Source organism: Rhipicephalus microplus, chromosome 7, assembly GCF_043290135.1.
Source record: "Rhipicephalus microplus isolate Deutch F79 chromosome 7, USDA_Rmic, whole genome shotgun sequence".
Taxonomy (NCBI): Eukaryota; Metazoa; Arthropoda; class Arachnida; order Ixodida; family Ixodidae; genus Rhipicephalus; species Rhipicephalus microplus.
Genome location: NC_134706.1, coordinates 64,132,376 through 64,151,920, shown reverse-complemented (window position 1 = coordinate 64,151,920; position 19,545 = coordinate 64,132,376). Strand labels below are relative to the sequence as shown.

Below are 19,545 nucleotides of genomic sequence, written 5' to 3'. Positions count from 1 at the left end.
TTTCGCTGTGACCGCTAGTCGTCTTTCGATCCCTCGTGAGAGTCCAAATATGAGCTCATTCCTTCATTCGCTTTTTTCATTCATTCCTTCATTCGCTCACTTATTCGCATTTTCGCGTTGATACCCCGTCAGGCCCCAAAACTTGTTCAGGAAATTGAAAACTTGTAGAAGTCTGTTAGTAGCATGGGAACCATCCACGCTTACCAGAATTAAAAAATTCGCAAGTAGGACGTAATCTAACGCTACCCTATACGCCTACAAGGTGGTGTGACAAACGATGCAGTAACAAAACCTAGTGAAAAAAGAAAAGAAAACCTTGGGGGTAGAAAGCTTTGAGAACGAAACATGAACTGCACTGCAAAATGCGCGAAGTGAAATTTGCACGACCTGGGTAGTTGCGTCCCTGGGAGAAGGCGCTCTGGAGTGATATCTGCATGATTCGACTAGTTGCGTCACGTCTATGTAAGAATGAAACCAAGTACAAGTATACAGCCTGCAAAACTTGTTGACCGCACAGCTTGCAAAAACTTGTGCACCAAAATGCACGTAGATGACACGTGCGCAATGGCACAAACAACTTCCCAAGAAGCGCACGCCCTCACACGGTGCTCGTAAATCTCACATGGCTCGCACGAAAGATGTTTTCCTGCTCGACCGAGACGTTTAGCGACACGCGACTACCACGTGACCCACAATCGTCATAAGCGCCAAGCCGTGACGTACCGACGACGTCGACTACAAGGACAAACCTAGTATAACCACACACTTCCGGGAAACAGTCGTCAATGCGCTTGTAGATGTAGAAGTCCAAGTCACTTCTTCACTTCACGCGAACCTTTTTTCCTGTCAACTGAAATGTAGTGACCCTTAAGTCATTAACTAATACCTCGTATTCCTTAAAATATATGACATGTGAACTCTTCTCACTCGTTTAATTGAGTCCCAAGTCTGGAGCCCTTTGAAACCCGCAGTAACTAATCAATCATCCATAAGCAGGTTCGCCACAGTGCTTGAAAATGAATTGCTCGCTTCATAAATAGCACCAATATCATTGTAATACGAGAACAGCCTATAGGTTTTAGGTTCCAAAACCAGGACGCGACATCGGAGCACGAATAGTTATAGTTACATCTGTGTACAGTGATACTCTCACCGATTAACTCACAGTTATTCAGGTTATATTAGTAAAGTGATCTTCGAGTACTAATGTATACTGTTTATTACCTTGTCCAACCAAACGAAAGTTTTGACATGCCTAATCTGCTACAGTTGCCCAATATTGGCCGTATCCCTTAACAAACATAACGAAGTTGAAGTTTGCTCATATTTTGTATCGGATGTGATACTCGGCCTTGTTTGAAAATTATGAGTCCAACTAGTACGTCCACATTTTCTGCTGGTGAGAACGCACTAAGCATTGCAGGACGGAACCGAAAATGAATGCAAACATCTGTCGAATGAGTCGGTGGCTCGTGCGTGTCACAGCGCGACCTCACTCAGCGTATGAGACATGGCCTCCAAGAAGGAATGCGGATCTCTGAACTTATCCTTTTGACTCGACCACCACATCATAACGCGCACGCTAGTTGGTGTTAGTAATGTTAGCCGAGACCAGACACAACGAAATATGAACGCGGGGAAAAACCTAAATGACTCACAGCTTTAGGATTCCTTACGTGCTATGACGAGTTTTTCAAGACGGCTTGCCCGGCAAAGCAACTTAAGGTGACATTTTTGGTTGACGATGTTCTACGCAAAATGCCCCAGGAATGCTATTGGTGAGGTACTTAAATTTACAGCAATCGTTTACCCAAGCCGGTTGACATATGTGCAGCATCTGAATGCAGAAAGTGGTCATTTCAAAGGCTCGAGAAGGCTGTGTGGTCAAAGAAAAGAAATGCGCAAGGGTAGTGCATGTAATGGGAAGGCGAGATTACCGCTGGTCTCTCGGAGTGACGGAACTAGAATCCAAAAGGCAGCAAGTGCGTTTTGGGCAAGAAGAAAAGTTTGGTGGACAGATCAGGTAAATAGTTCGCGTGGATGACGCACCTGCTGCCGGCACAAGGCAAAGTACATTGGAGCAACACTGACGAAGCATTTGCCCTGCACTGTGGGCGTAGTCCAGCTGACGATTAAGCTACCTCGTACCCCAGAACTGGCGTTCTCAAATAATGTACGCTCTAACTCTGTCTGCACGTAGATAGAGATTCAGACGTCACTCACCGATATGGCGCTAGAAGTCCAAGACGCATAGTGGCATGATGGTGTCTACAGCAGTGGAAGTAGACTCGAAACGTCTGAAATATTGCCCAACGCTAACGCAAAATCTGCCAGGTTTCTTACCAGTGCTCTTGTTATTGAAACATAGACTTGCCCTTAAGGTACAATATTTTGTGAGTATAGATGTCTCAAATATGCGCCGTAAGGCCCGTGCTGCGTATGAAGTGGGGTCTTGTGGCATGTGTTGTCACACATCCAGCAGTCACGGGCATCGGTCAATGTGGCATTGCAATAATTAGCACTATCGAAGCAAATGAAGCAGCCCAGAGAGTAGTCACAATTTAGATCGTAAAGATACATTAAAACCAGCCCCTACGTCGTATGACACTTTGGGGAAAACCCCCTCTGAGCAAGACGTTTGGAACGCGACACCGTGTCCTCCAGAGGCGCGCGCTTACGTCACGATATGTGGCATGTTTCAACACGCATTAACATCTCGAGCCAAACAGATGAAATTCTGCGCACGTCTCTCATTCCAGCACTCAGTTAATCTGCCACCTTCTCACCCCGCCTTCCTTCGTCATCCTACCAACGTGGTTTTGAATCACGGCCATGTAACGTCTACCGCGGACGCATGTCACTTGCGCAAGCTCAAGGCCGAGCGCTTTGGAACACTTGAGTTAACAAAAGCAGCTCGATAGACAAAGACATCCTGGACCACGACTCATCAGCAAGTGGGTGGAATACTGTACTACCCACTTCCCGAAAAACGTCAGGTAATTTGAGTCACGACAGCGACTGAGTCAGAGTGACACACTAAGTAAACGATACATCTTCCCGTGACCTGACGTAATGAATGATGAAACTCCAGCAAGGATCTAGACATCAGTTAGCAACCTCTAAGCTTTCAACTCCTTGTGCAACAAGATGTGTCGTTCCTCTGGGAGATGCTTATATCTTACAAGTTATCTCTTAGGCACTTTAGATAACAGTTGTACTGAGTTATGGTGACAAAGGCAGCCGCACGGGTCCACATCACATCCCTTCTCTATCACCCACAGCAGCTTGATGCAAAGCCCTCATGTAAAATTAAGGCGCAATTCTGCGATCCCGATAAAGCATAGGTGGTTGCGTGGAAAATGGACCATGTTTCAAAAAGAAGCCAGCGTCACAAACTTCTTCTCCCTCAGTCACGAAGGAAAGGAGTCATATAGACCGCAAGTCCTGACGTCATCTTAGGACTCGTGCCCTAGAGAAAATACTAACGTGTTTATGCGTAGGTCACTGTGTTTTCTTGGGAACGTTCTCCTTGCATATCACAATCCCATTCCCGACCGTAACAGTTCCACCGCAATGCCACGACAGGCACATAAGATAAAACGCAGCCCGTGATGGTAAAGCAACTGGTGGCATCAGTGACGTCAGCTCTTCCAGCTCTGGGAGGATAGTTTGCGGCTACACGCGCATACTTGCCAGCCGTATCTTGCACTTGAGCGGAAAGCGCGATGCCGTTCAAACAGGATTAATGTGGGCAGACTTCCATGAACATTATACTAGTATTCAGGCACATGAGAAGCATTTGAGATTTGAACGTACGCGTTAACTAAGTTTTCCCTATACGAGTGCCCAAAGGAATATATTTAAAAAAAAGCCTCCAGGCAGCAGCTCATTTGCGTTTTGCCGCCTATTACGTCACCCTGCTCACGCATCAACGGCGCCAGTGGTGATAAGAGGGGAAAAGTAACGCACTGGCGAGGCTGCAACTTTCTCCTGGCGTTTCGCAAATAGTCGACAAGAAAAAGCACTCGCTAATTCAAGTTGTGAATTGCATCTACAACATCATATTTTGTCGAACTGTTTCAACATAGCTTATCTGGTGCGTCTGACGCAGTAATGTGGTCAGTTACGTCCGGTCGGTCACGACAGGTGTGAGTTGGAACCAATAAAAGCAGCGAAAATCTCGCGATATGATGGTCGGGTAGCTGAGCACCTAAATGAGTCCTAGCACGCGAGTGCACCCATGACGTTTTCTGTTGCACCGGTAGCTTTCTGAATTTCTGAGCGACATTCTTCGAAACACAAGAAGCGAATGAGTATCTTCGACACTACGCAACAGTTTTGAGTTCCTGAAACTATTGTAGGGAGGGCTCGTGTGGCCTTTTGATCTGATGTGCTTGAAGACCATGCGCCCAAGATCTCATTATTCAAGGGCCGATCATCCAGCCCGCCTCACTGAGCGACCGCCTGTGACAATCTGTACGTTGTGCGTGGTGTTTACTGAGTATCTCCTTCGTTTTCTCTCGTTTACTCCCTTTTTCTCCACGTGTATGGTATCAAAATGTACGTAGTCTACTTAATTTCCCTACCTTTCTTACATTCTTTAATCCCTCATCGCCCTTCGCACTGTGTAGGATAGCAAACCGGATGCGCATCTAGTTGACATTCCGGTCTTTCTTTTTCTTCTTCCTTTTCTCTCCTGCAACTGCTTGGTACTGTGTCCCTTGAATGACGGAAGAGAAAGTCTGAAGACCGTTAGAACTCAGAACGTACACTCAAACGAAACAATACTAAGTATGACTCTTGGAGGGTTGTCCTGACTTGGCACGTTAACTCTCTTGTGAGTCACACGATCCTTCGAAAAGAGTAAAATGACACCCAAGGAGTTTTGACGTGCCTCTTCAGAGAGAGTCACTGACGCACCAAGTTAGTACTCTCAATTAGGAGTCAAACGACTCTCGCTTTTTTTTTCGAAGGTACGATGTTACCGTAAGTTCATGGACCATCCCTCACTCCCATGCTGGCCGCCCTTCTTAGCGGGCCGCTTCAATAGCAATTGGCCACGTGATTCCTTCTGTAGTAATTCTCCTATATAACCAGATGAGACGTAATATAGCCTCCCAGACGGCGTGCCATCTTGGAGGCAGCGCGTGGAGCTACGAGTCGTAGCGGTGAACTATGTTCTTCGATTCCCGGTAGTTCCCTTCAGGTTGTCCAGAAGTATATCTTACTTATTGTTATAGCAAAGTGAACCACACCGGTAGACTTTGCTTGAACATCTCTGCCTGTTCATTTTCTTTTTCAGGCTTACTATGATCAGAAGTACTGCCAGATTTGCATAAATTTATGTCGATAAAAACTTTGTTGCAAGAAATTTCAGCGAGCTTCCTGTATTGCGCTTCCCCAACAGATCTCAGCAAAAAGGTCTGGTAGAAGCAAAATACCACTGGAAAGTCAGGGCATTTCTTACGCTTCTTTACAAGGACTCATTCCTGGCTATCCTCTTCAGTCTCAGGCTATCCTCCTCCGGTCGATGCTACCTAAATGACCATAGACCTAACGTGCTGTTCATGAAATGGGGTGTAATGCAGTCTAGATACGATGACCTAGAAGCCTGGTTCAAGCACCGTCAAATGCTAGAATCTACATGTAAAGACGTCCAGAGTTCTGGAGCTCTTGTTACGATGACACGGGAGTGCGCAAGAGCGTTGCCTTCCAAGAGTGATCGGTTCAAAAGAAGGCATTACGGCATAGGTACATTACCCGGAAGCATAATGAAGAAAGCCATGACAACACCTAGTAAGGCTCTACCGCTTATCGCATTCAAAAATCGTCATCTTTCCTAACATGCTGTTCTGGGAACTGGTGGCCCATTGATTGAAATGCAGCATCCATTAGGTCATTCATTCGTGTCAACACAAGAACGCTCAGCGTAGAGTCCACATTAAAGGTCATCTTCTGTGCGCTCATCGGCCGCTGAAAAGGCATGCTCGACGGCTAGTATTGCCATGGCCTCCGTGACTTCAAACAGGCGCGGAGTATGGAAGCCGTGGTGATGATAGGCACACCTTTGTCATTCCCTATATAAAAAAACTTCGAAAGAACACTTTTGCTCGCGCGTTATAATAATAATAATAATAATAATAATAATAATAACAATATGTGGGGTTTTAAGTCCAAAAAACCACCATATAAATATAAGAGAACACCGTAGTGGTGGGCTCCAGAAATTTTGACCATCTAGTGTTCTTTAACGTGCACTTTCACTCGAACCTTGCCGGAATGATGGCGGAGAATAGACATCACTTTCATAAACATAGCTCCTTTAAAACATTGCAAAATTTCACTCGGGAAGTACGATGGGTATCCGTTATTGGTACTCAATGCGCAAGCCACGATAGAAACAAAAACACTTCGAGTTCTTAGAAAACGACCACCGGTACTGAACGGTGGGTATGAAGCTTTCAGCTGGAAGATTGTTTTGATTGCGATAGCAATAATATGGACACTCTAGGCTAGATTTTGCCGCCGGCGTCGGCGTCGCCGTCACTGACCGTATAGGCATACGTATTTGTATATATGAAAACGCAAGAAAGAAAAAAAATCTAGAAAAGGACGGCGACGCGCGGAATCGAACTTGGGACGTCTGAGACGTGAGTGCGAGGCGTTAACCACTGAGCCACGTAGGAGCACGTCCTTCAACGTTCATACGGCACACTATATTTACCACTTACCGCTCGTGCCGGGCATCTAGGGGGGGGGGGCTATCGTGTTACCAGCCCAGGGGGGGGGGGGACTATCTGCATTGCCAGCAAGATGGCGCAATGAGCGCACGTCGCCACATCATCCCGACGTGGCGCGCGCGCTCTCATCTCCCACGCGTACTTTGCCTCGCGAAGAGGATGGGGTGGAGGCTCAATTGCACGTCTTTAACTCGCGTTGGGGAGGATCCTACGTCTTGGCTGGCCTTTAGCTTTCACCGGAACAATTGTGTTGTAGTTACCGGGCGCACAAAGGACACTGCAATTGTTGCACAGTCTCCACTTGCGAAAAGAGCGGGCTTTTCAGCCTAAGAAGTGACAACTGAGACGTTTATTCACGTTGATCTGTATCTGTGAATACGTTTCGTGCGTTATTTGAGCGTGAGAAACGCGGGGCACGTTTTGATCTTCTAACCATTCTGCGCGTGAACTTCCAATTTGTTGCTATCGCGTTCATTGCTTGGCCTTTGCGGCAAAGCTGTGACTTTTCTCGCAAACGTACGAATGGTGTCCATGGCACATTCAATTACTAATTATAAGTTCCCATCCTGTGTTTGGAGGATTTTAGCAATTTTTCGGAGCTACAAGTGTGCCGCGGTTTTTCAGTTGTCCTGACAAGGGCACGATCTTTCTTTTTTACAGGCGTTGTGTGCTTAAAACCAAATTGTTAAATTTTCATAGAGTTTACGTACTATGCTTCAAAGAGCTATATATGCAGGTGTCTCTACGCGAGGAACACGTTGTCCAGAACTGCGTTTAAAGAATGTTTCACGGTTCAGAGCACAACGTGTACTTTACTATAGAGAGCTAGGTAAGCACTCAAACCAATTACCAAAGAAGACAACCCAACCAATTCTAACTTACAGACCACGTGTGCAGTCCTGGTCACTCGAAAGTTACAAACTGCGCACTAATAAAGTACCGGTAACATGCACAGTTTGGAAAGGTATACAGATATCTCTACGATGAAATGACTCTGAATATATGACGTCAAACTAAAGCTTCTGGTAAGTGCCAGCAAACACTATCAACACGCCTCAAACAAGTTATACCATGCACGCTATTGAGAATTTTCGGTCTAGAAACTGATCCCACAAACGCTAGACGTAATATCCAATTCCGGAGCACCCGCGGCGGAAAACTGTCAGACCCCTCATAAATGAATGAATGGAACCATTATTTCAATTAAAGGGACGGTCATACACCCACTTTGGGAAAATAGAAAACCGATTCAAGATGTACAATACAGAGTTTCGCCTACAGACATTGTCGCTTGAAGACTATTTCAAGGACAGCTTAATCTAGGCAGCGTCTTCGCTCGTTAAGTGGTGTATACCCCTCGATCGCAACAGTAAGTCAACGACGATTACTCCGTTTAACACAGCGAAGTTTCCATTATTGATTGTAAGAGGACTGCGAGTTAGGCCCCATCCGATGTTGTATGCACGGAGTTCATAGGCCTAGCCCTTCCGAGCTCGCAGGTCCCCCGTCACTGAACGGCGGCTACAGAGCTTTCAGCTAGAAGATTGTTTTATTGCAATAGCAATAATATGGACACTCTAAGCTATATTTTGCTTAGCTGGATTATGGGGCTTTATCAAGCTGTTTTATACAGCTTTTTTCCTCTGCCCCAGCCACTTGGTAAAATAAACGTGGTAAAATAAACAAAAACTCTCTGAACTCTAAACGTGCCACCCAAATAGCAATGGTGCAATCTGTATGCTCGTCATGAACTTAGAATAGCTACAAGACGAGTTACAACACCTCTTATCTTTAACATTTCCTCTGTTGAGCGTATTTCAACGATATCTTCGAAACTTACTAACACGCGCGCCTACCCATAAAAAATCGTCTTACTCAAGAAAAAGTAGATATGATCTACAGGCAGTGACAAAACGAGTACAGAAGGACGAAAGGAAGACCGCGGGACATTGGCTGTCTTTTGGTATTCTCATCATTTTTTATTGGTTCTGACACCGCCTTTTACATCTTGTGAACCAGAACCAACTGACCTACCTATTTTCCGGTTAGAATGTCAATGGCCGTCGAGTATCTCACCAGAAACACTACTAAGCTTAGAGACGAACTCCTGCGATTTTTTGACCATGTCAGGATAATGGTGCTTTTATGTTCCTTAGATACTATTGTCACACGCCATATAGCTGAAATGTTTGACGAATTTGTCAATTTTTAATTAGCGAAAAACCGCAATACCGAAACCGAAACCTAACCGAGTGCGCTTCTACTTGTGACGTAGGCCTTTGCCCAGAACTTGTCTTATTGCGCATAATGCCCGCTAGATGGCACAACCTGTCCACGCCAACCAAGCTAGTGCCTGCGGCGATCGGCCGATACGACTACGTTGTTATGGTGAATATACGGCGCATCTTATGCGGCTAGCAGCACAACACCACTTGCCACCTATCGCACGCTCAACCAAGGAAGCGCCAGCGAAACCCACACAATCCATATAGCGAACATGCAGACGCTGCAGTGGCACATCAGTTCCGTCACTTCTGTCAAGCGAAACTCAACGCCACACACACAATGTTGCCATTATTTCGGGAAAGCGAGGTGAGCATTTGGAGGAAAGCTATAAAATTCATTTGAAGAGAATCTGCGGAACTGTTAAGCCTCCAATTTGGCATGAATGGCGCAAACGTGCAAATGAACGTACCGAGTCAATTTTATTGAGACCCGCTGTCCTAAAGAAAAGCACCGGCGTACGCCTTTAAAATAAACTTTTCCGGCCGTCGTGAATGTATAGGCGAACTGAACGTGCGTTGCACGCGCAAGAAACGGTGCAATATGACGCATGTCGGGTGAGAATGGCGAATACGATACAGCACACAGCCCAGCTGAGCCCCAATCCACTCACGTGAGCTGCCGAAGGTCTGGCCGCCGCTACTGCGCAGATCCCGGCCGAGGAAGACGGTGTTTTCTTCGCGAAGGCGAGCTCGGTGCCAAGTCCTCTACGTCGCTGATGGAAAGAATAAACGCGGCGAGAAAAGAAAGGAAACCTTGGATGAGGGCCTGCGGTTGTGTATTGCACGCGTTTCTGCGCTCCTGCGTCGCCTTGCAGCTTGCTTCGTTAACCGTCCCGCATACTGCTTCGTCTGCTTCATCTTCTCGTAGTCGAGGGCTGGATCGCACGTGCTAACCCCATGAACTCTACAAAAAACACAAAAGTATGTCTGATCGAAATACTACGGCGTAAATCCCACGATGGAGGACCATTCGGAAACGAATCAATTGCTGAAGATGTCCGCCAGCAGGCGCTCTTAGAGAGGACAGCGTTTCGAGGAGACACGTGCTGCCGAATCAGCAGCGACACGAACACCCTCTCTTCCCGCGAGTCTCACATGCAACGTCCTAGTGACATGCTCGCAGTGCCCCCTCTTTTTGAGCTCAAAACGAAGCGCGAGGTCTTTCTTGACTTGCCGATGACCGGACCGCCTCCTGGGAGCTACACCCTCTCCCTTCTTCTCGATTCCTGCTTCATTCAAACTCGCAAGAAGCGATAAGTATGTTCTTTCCATTCTGACGCCACAGTCGACCTCGACGGGCTTCTATCTCACTTTCTTTGCCAAAAGGGGGCGTGCAAGTTCCGCCTGCTGGAACTTTCGATAGGAAGAACAGGGTTAGGAAAGAAGGACGCATGATGGTGGACAAGTTACGAGGTAAAGACGTTACGCCAATTGCTTCTAGTAAAGCATTACGGTTTTACACCCACCCGACAGACGCGCCGTAAGTTAGCTTGCCCCCCCCCCCCCCCCCCCCCGAGAACGTTCCAGAATAGCGAAGAGACGAGTCGGGTTCCGCGAGCCACCAGCCAGCTGGCGCTAGCTGAGCACAGCTGTAATGTAACACATTGTTACGAGGTTCGTTCTTGGTAAAGTAGACGGAGCCTCATGTCATCATAACAGCAGGCGTGTCGTGGACTTGATAGATGATATACCGCATCGAAAGGTAGTCGTTGCGAAGTCCTCCAGTCTCAAGACGAACAGAGACGCCACAGAGGCGACGAGACAGAACAACGTAATACGTACTTTGTAAAAAGCCATCCACGTCGGTGAATCAACGGCAACGTTTTACTCTCCCGAGAACACACCGAGGAGTCGAAACATACCTGATGGACCCGGAGTGTTGCGTGTCGAAGTCGACGTGTTTCAAACGAAGTCCAGGAAAGCACGAAGCGCCCGTGGCAACGACGCGCACACACTCGGCACTCGCGACGACTGCGCTACGGTGTGGCGGCGCAGCTACATTTTTTCGCAGCAGCTAACTACGCGTGTGCGACGACGCCAGCGAGGCCCGAGGTCGCCGTTGCAGACGCCGGAACGTCACTACCACTTTGCCGCGTACTAGACCCCGCGACGCGAAGGAGGCGGTGGCGCAGCGCGAAGCCGTAAAAGAGGAAGGGCACGACCACCCTCGCCCATGGGAGAGAAAGGGTAGAACGAGCACGATAAATGACGAAAAGAGCGTGTTGGAGGAAGGCTGAGAGTCCCTTTAAAGGGGGAGGGTGGGAAGGAGGACGGGGGACCAACGGCAGCGTGAGGAGGGGGTGGCCGACGACTCACGGCCTGTCCCTGTCTGCCGGCTGGCGAGCCAACAGCGCGACGTCATGCACGCCGAGCTCGCAAGTGCTGCTAAGCTCGGGCGCTCCATGTGCTCGACCCGACGCGCTAAGTGGACGCGCTCTGTGAAGCTTGTCTATGAATGGGGCGGGAGGGGGCTGATCCGGAAGGACCCTTCGATGAACGAGGCATCTCGCTGTTGTCTATCATCTATGCCTCTACGTACCGCAAAGTAAAAAGTTCAGTGATTTCATGAACGGTGGGCTTACTTGTTCGATGCGCCACACTGTCATGATGAAAAGGAAAAAAAAAGGCTAGTGCTGCCCTTGTTAAGCCTAAGCGCGTAAAGCACAATTTTTGCGCAGCCTCAAATACACTTATTCAGAGCACCAACGGGGTGACACGTGCCGGAAGTAATGAAAGTAACATGAAAGCAGAGAAAGTGAGAACATCGTTGCAGCATCAAGGCTGACGATTGGAGCAAGTGGAAAGCGGTGTTAAAATTGTGGTAGTGGTAGCAGCATAGTTCCTCAATACGTATGGTAATAGCGATGGCGTCACCAGGAATGCGGCCAGGATTTTTCGATGGAGGTGTTATGACGCCCACTTCGAGTATGCATGTGCGCACGTTTCGTGCGCATATCTTCAAGCAAGCTGCAATGTTTCATCGGCTTCAAAACAATCCACAATACAACCCTCGCTCCTTCTCTGATTACGCCAATGTGTGCGTGTGGGCCAGCTCGCCAGTGGAACGCACGCTGCTGTAAAAAAAAAAAGTTGGCACAAAGTGCGTACAACCTGCTGAAAAATTCATGCCGGTGTGTAAGTAATGGAAAGAAACTTCGTGCGAGAGGGTGTCACAAGAATAGGGCGAAGCAACACGGAGAATCGTACGGAGGGGCAGAGAAAGCACACATTCCATAAGGTTGCTCTCTTTTCCAGGAAAAACACACACGCGCGAAATATCGCGAGAGAACGCGAGAAACACTAATCCAAGTGCTGCCGTTCCGTGTAGCGGAAGGCACCTACAGAGGATCCCACAGAGCTCGGGAAGGGAGGGAAAAAGACAACTGGAGGCGATACGATCCGCTTCGCCCTTTCTACCGCAAGCTGGCGGATACGGCGCGCGCGGAAGCGGCGGGAGTAGCGACGGTGTATGTATGTATACGCATACCGGAAATGACGCAGACCATTGACTCCTCCGCTCGTGCTCCTGCTGATGCTAGTGACCGATCCAGAGGAGGAGAGTGAAGGAAAGACTGAAAGTCCCGAGAGGAGAAACGAGAGAAGGAATGCAAGTGGTGGCGTTGTATGGAGAATTCCCCACCACCCTCGCCCAGCAAAAAGAAACACTAGGCAAGAGAAAACGTTTGTGGTAGAGAGAGTGAAGGAGAAGGTTAGAGAGTGAGAGAAGTGGCGAGGAATAACAACTGCTGAAAAAAGCGAGACAAGATGGTCGGCGCCGTTGCATTCTCTATCTTCTGCCTTCTCAGCCATTTTTGTTCCACTTTATGAACTTTTTCTTTCTTTGTTATTGTTTCCGAAAGAACTTTCGCTTTCTGCCTCGTGATTTCCAACCACCCCCTCCACAACGCGTCGGCCATGCCTCGTTTCATTCTCAAACTTGCCGCCAGAGTTCGCCCCCTCCCGTGGTTCTTCTTTCCTTCGTTCTTCTTTGCTTCCCGGCGACGGGTGTAAAAAAAAGTGCGCTCGCGCGCGCGCTACTACCGCAGGAGGGCGCGAACGTAGCTTTGTCGGTTGGTTTCCACGCCACTCCCGTTGCAATAGGATGGTAATGCAGCCTAGCTTGCTCTTGCGGTTGGCACAACGCCCGTGACGCTACGCTCGTGTTCGTTCATGTGGCGTTGGCGCGCGCTTCTTGAATATGTGAGTTCTAAACGAGGAGGTTAAAAAAGATTGCTACAGTGCAAGCTCACACAATCCTTTGCCACCAATAGTGAAGCCATCTTTCGCCCTCCAAATATCTCAGAGACATGCTATATTTCTAATGGGGCCCACTTAGACATCAAGTGACTTTAATTTGATAGTCCAAAGGCTATGTTAATTTTAAATAAAAAGATACGTAGTCGTTTCCCGTGAAATAGCCCACAAAAAAAAGTATTGGTGACTTAATCTCCAATAAAGTTTGCCTTCAATTCGACGCTTACTAAAGAAAACTAGTAACACAAGGACGCACTTTGAGCACTATCCGACCTGAAAAGGTTGCCACGTTAAATTCGTTGGGCGTGCGAACAAAACGCTCCCTCTCAATCGCCGAACATCCACAGCTCATTATGCCCCTAGTAATATGGCGGCCGCTGCAGTCGTTTTACGGTGGTACAGCTTCACTCACGGGCGATAATTTTCTCTCCAGCATTTTTTTTTTCAACCTCCTTGGTTGTATATATAAGCTCGCAGGACGTCGAATATCTGCGGTAATACATTTGCAAAGGCCACCGAACGTAAGGGAGATGACATGGCTGGCTTCAGTGAGAGAATCCAGAAAAAACATGCGCGAAGCCGCTTAGACAACCGACGAAGGAACGGAGTTGCACGACCTGAAGATCAGTCTCAACCGATTCAATTCCTACTTTCGATCAGATGCCCGTAATCTCAAGCCACGGAAGAAATCTAACCAAACTGTTCAATACTACGACTAGAATGTGACCGTCCAAAAACCTTATACTTTGGTTTCGCGAGAAATGAAACAGGTTTCGCGAGAAATGTATTTGCTCCTTTCGCAGTTTCCCAGCCTCCCTTTGTCACGGTTTTGCAAAAAATGTGCAAGTGAGTCGCGCAAAGTGATTCCGGCTTTTACAGTAAGCACTTTTTAGTTGCTCGTATAACGCACGTTAAAATTTGAATTCCTCGTTCCTACCTAAAATATCGCGCTTGGCTGAGTAATGATGATGAAAAGTATATTTGCAGAAACACGATATGAAATTGAAGTTTTTCAATAGAAGACTAGTCACACGGAGTTAAGTCAATGGTATGTGGGAATCACCCTGCTGGCATACATGAAAGTCATTTGACGGCCCATAAATTAGAAAACGCTATTGGTTAGGGGCATCTGCACCGATTCTTTGTGGACGGTTCAGGGATGACTGTGGCAGGAACTCACGTTTATTCTTGTGTTGCGAGCGACTACGGCAAAAATTCTCGAAATACTCTACTTACGAGAACAAATGCCCCAGCAACAATAGGAGGTGAGACGGCGTCTTCAATTTCGACTATCGCTGAGGTCTTGTCAGTCCAGGAATGCCAGGAAATGTCTCTCGGTACACACATCACTGCGGCTCCGCGCCTATCGAAAAGTGCTCGAGATATAACCATCACTTCGAGTAGCTGCCGATAGAATCGGCGAGAGTTTTCCGAAGCGGGCAACAAGACAAGCTCATCCACTCGGACAACGGCGCGATCTGTCCCACCATTGGTTGCATTCTTTCCTCCTTACGTCATTTTGTTTTTATAGCGTGCGTTCTCGCACTTTTTTTGGCAACGATCCCGCATTACACGCCGCGGATAATTAGTGAATGACGTCATGGACATGACCCTTTCCGACGGGTGTTCTTGAATGAGGCAGTTCCAACATAAAGTAAACTGACGTGGCTTTGAGCCCGGGTTTCTGTGAAAATGGGCATCGTCTAGACGTGTAACCAGTGGAAGGAGATGAGGTTTCGTAAATTATTAAGTCAGGTTACCCATTTATCCAGAAGAAAGGTAATGCTTTGATTGAAGTAGATGAAACTAAGGACACACTTCCACTTATTCAATTTTCTTTACTAACCAATAGGACCTACAAATGACACCACATAGCTGGGTGTATTTTATTGTATTTGCTTTAGTTCGACACAGTGCGCATTTACAAGTAACACAAATAATTCTTTTTTATCAGTGCGTTTAGCAGAAGTGTTTGATGATTGAGAGCTGATCAAACAATTTTTTTTTTCGTGCTCTTTCCTACCTTCAAGATGAATCCGCATAAATTCTCACAACTATGGCTTGTGAAACTGTATAATCCCCCGTACAAGCCCACAAAAATAAGTTAGACGCGGAAACTTCGCAGAGTATTGCCATCCGCATATTGCCTATTTAAGCGTTCATGGCTCATTATTTCACGCTCAGTGTAATATTCACAGGCTTCTATTTTTTTTTTTCGCATGTGCATTAGATCGAAGTTTCTCAAGCATGTTGGTCCCAGGGAACACTGATAAGCTTTCTTAAGTGACAAGAAATTTGCCGCGAGTTCCTGTTACGGACTGAGGCGGGATATCACTTCGACGTGAGTAATAGAAGTTCTTTAGATCGATCTCACCTCGGGTTTCCCATCTATGTGACTTGGCGATTGCCAACCAGGGAATGTTAATCGGTGGCTCGCGGAACCCCGAGGAGGGGTTCTGCGGAAACCCTAGGTTTCACCGAAACTACGCCGAGAAATCATGAAGTGTATAAACGTCCGAAACATGAAAAATAATACAAAAACTTTTATCCTAGTTGAGAGGGTTGCGATAAATCTTCAAAGGTGTTCTACGGCCAGTTTCGGTTTCATTTCCCGGAAGTTACCACGCAACTTATCGTGATGTCCCTGAAGATGATTATGTCAGAGTAAACTGTGATCACCTTTTGAACCTGGACGTCCAGGTTAAGTATAGAGAGCTATGGCAACAAAATCATTACCGGCTGTACATAATTCAGAACGCTATAAAACCTGGCAGTATTCTTTCCTGCTGTTTGTAGCACGGATCCGTCGCCTAATGAAAAATAAATAAATGTACAGATATGTCCTTATGTACTTATTTATTAGACATCTAGTGGTCGCAAACTTGACACCTGCTGCTGAAACAGAAGCAATACTCTGTAAATTGCTTCCAAATCACAATTTCTTTCGAGTGAGAAAACCCTCCAAAATTAGAGAAACAATGCAAAACATTAAACACGATGTCCACTTACCGCACGCCTGGCAGGGTTGGTGTCAGCCCTACAAAACAGAGTTTCTGAGTAGGCGTCCTAAATCACCTGGCTTGAGGGGCGTCAAGATAGCTTGGCCCACGGCAGCCCTAATGAGACGAGGTCCTTCCGAACTGATTACGGACCACAGCGATCAGCATTGGCACCACTGCAAAAACGAAAGTAAAAATAAGAGGAAAGATATAATTGAATTTCAGTATCGACATACAAACTGGCTGGCGGCTGATCGAACAAGGCCTATCAAAATGTTAATAGCAAAGATAGTCGAATTCGCTCAACATTTACACATGTATTATCCATTGAGATGATACGTATACCGCCATTTCCGGCCGGCATGGGACGACATTTGGAGGTTCCACAATGCAGTGACTTCATGACAGAGAAAAGCAACAAGAAAAGCATCAAGAAAAGCTTATAGAATGACTTGAATCACAGCTGTCTTGCCAAGTACGGGCAGTGGTAATATTTTAAAATATTTTTTTTCTGCCTCGATTCATGATTTCGGGGGAGCCATCCAACCATTTCTCCGGCCTCGATAATTCCCGATGTCTGTCAAAATATGCGGGAACAACTGTAAGCCGGAAACGTTGACGTGCCTAATGTTTGGCATCCAATTCACGGAAGCCGCAGAGGACACACCCGCACAACTTGGCCCCCTTCGACACGCGATTTTACTCGGACAGCTCACATTAGGCAGTTTTGGAATTTAGGGTACGCAGAAATAAGGTTCGTTCGGTACGATACGCTACTTCAGCGCCTTAACGTGGGTAATCTGAAAGGATAGCGTTCGCAGTGGCGACAATCGCTCACGCAAAGCTTAGTGCACGCTAAGTTTAAAACAGCTCATTGTGCGGTCAAAACTCTACGATGAGCGAGCGATCATCATCACGAGGATGAAGGGGAGCCATCGCGCCTAGCAACAAGTGCCTCCCTCCTGCCCGCTCCTCCAACTTCAGAGAGCCGCCGCCGCTAGCCGTCGAGCGCCTGCTGCAGAGCGTCTGTGTATCGGGCGTCTAAACTTCCACCTTCCGCCGCCGACCCAACCTCCTCCCCCTCTTCGTCGCACATTACCACTTCTCTTCCTCAAAACGCTCACCCACGCGCCGCCGTCGACGCTCCAGTCGCCGCTGATGCCCTTGCAACACTCCGCGCCGGCGGCGGCCGCAACGGCGCGCCTGGCTAAATTCCACCGAAGTGGGGCCGTAGAAGAAGCCCCCACGCGAGTCGAAACGATTGCTGTTGGCTTTGGCTTGGCTTGCGTCTCCGGACGAACCCCAACAAACTTGGGCGACATTTTCGTATGGCCGACTGCCAAGCAAGCTGAGGACTGATTCGCGCAGGCGAGAAGCTGCAGTCTGGAGTCCACATTTTTTCGCAAGACGACAAACTATTTTTTTTTTTCAAACTTGATGACAAACATGGCGGAGTCTGAAAATCTCTATAATAGCAACCCTAGTCGAAAATCGGGCAGGTGTGCTATTATGAAGATTTTGCCAATATGGACCATTTGTAATTGTGGACATTTTGCCAGTATGGACATTCTGTCGCCATGTTGCTGGATTCCGTGAATGCTCAACTATTATTGCCTGAGATGTCTGTTATGGTCTCTCTGATTAGCTTAAAATATTACCATTACGAAACTTGGCGATGTGGCGGAATCCGGCAACGTCCACAATCGCACCCGAGCACTACAAAGCACTGTCACTGGAGCCACTAAATCAAGTAAATATATTTTGCTCAGCGACAGACCTAGGGTAGTCACCACTTGCCATTCAACGTTAAACTTGTGGTGTAACAACAAACGCTTTCGGTACATCGCGTCACTGCCAATAGCAAGGCTGATGAGGCGATGCAAAAGTTAATGTGCAGAGCAAATACATGAAAATATTATTTTTTAATGGAAGGGAGCTCTCATCTGTTACATAGCCTAACGTGCTCATGGACAGGAACAGAAGCTCGTTTTCGTTATCAGGCAGCTGCAATTCTTTAACGCGAATTACCCAGAACTCAGATCAAGAACATCACAATGTCTAACACGACCCAGCGGTAAATATGGCGCCGTGGAGTCAGCAGCACATCTTGCACGAGTGCCCAGTTTAGAGACAAGCGACAACAAAACCAAGATCGCCCAGAAGATCTCAACCAAGACCCATTGACTTGATCTCTGCAGCCCTGCCCATTGAGAGTGTCAAAAAAAAAAAAAAGGTCGTTTTTGCACATCGAATCAATTCTTCTTCTAGCAAACTTTGATCCCCCAATCAATAAACTATGCGTTGCATATATGTGTTCCTCTTTCTTTTTCGTTTTCATACGCTACTTTAACTGCCCATACTCCATACATTCATCGTCTCTGTAGGACAGCTATTCCAGGACGTAGACTTTGTTCTCTTTTTCTTTTTTTTTACACGTATTGCGGTCCACTACGCCAGGACCTTTCCTCCCGTCTCCCGTGCAGAACAGTAAGTAGGTGCACATGCATTGACTGATCATTGCGCTCTTCAGTGAAGTATTCCCTCTACGCCATCTCTCTCTCTCTCTTTAAAAAAACCAACGACCACAACACGCCAAAAGCGCTTGCGATCACAAAAACAACCCCGTTGCGTCGCATTCCAGGACACTATAGGCCATTAGACGCAGCCCCCGGTGTTTTACGCAAATATATTGTGAATTGTATACATCTAATTACTTCCGCCTGATATACCGTACTACGCAACAACAATGTCACGCAGCGAAAAGCGCGAAGTGGGATGCGTGTATCTGTGACCACTCTAACTTATTAGTTAACCGTGGCATATAAACTTCGGTCTCACCGGCGTCTGAGTGACTCCCTTCGTCCGCTTAAGTGCGTTCTCATACCCGATCAGACACCATCGAATCTTTACACTGGAAGTGGAGTGCCTCTTATTGGTGAACGCTTTAAGGAAGCTCAATTAGACCCTTGAACACTCAGTTTAGAACTCGACAGCTCAAAGAGGCTTAAAAAGAGCATTTCATAAAGCCTAGTACACTGTGCTTATACGACGGTAGCAAATATACTATTGCAAATACATTTTGTAGACTATAGACCACATCTTTGAAAATACGTGTTGGCTACGTATACAATTCGAACAGCGAAACTTCATCTTCAATCAGTCTGACATGAGTGATGCTGTCACGTATACTTGTGTTGATAAAGCCCTATTAATTCTTAATCATTTTGCTAAACCTCAGCGTTCAATGACAACAATTACACGCATTTT

General features: G+C 47.0%; 1 protein-coding gene across 1 annotated transcript in view; it reads right to left on the bottom strand.

The window, feature by feature from the left end:
• Positions 1–16,305: 16,305 nt before the first annotated feature.
• The window catches only part of LOC142767485 (uncharacterized), a 49,946-nt gene continuing 46,706 nt past the window's right edge, over positions 16,306–19,545 (bottom strand). Inside the window, exon 2 of the mRNA XM_075869215.1 lies at positions 16,306–16,454. Coding sequence (XP_075725330.1) covers positions 16,440–16,454 — 15 coding nt within the window. The 3' untranslated portion in view covers positions 16,306–16,439. The remainder of the gene's footprint in view (positions 16,455–19,545) is intronic.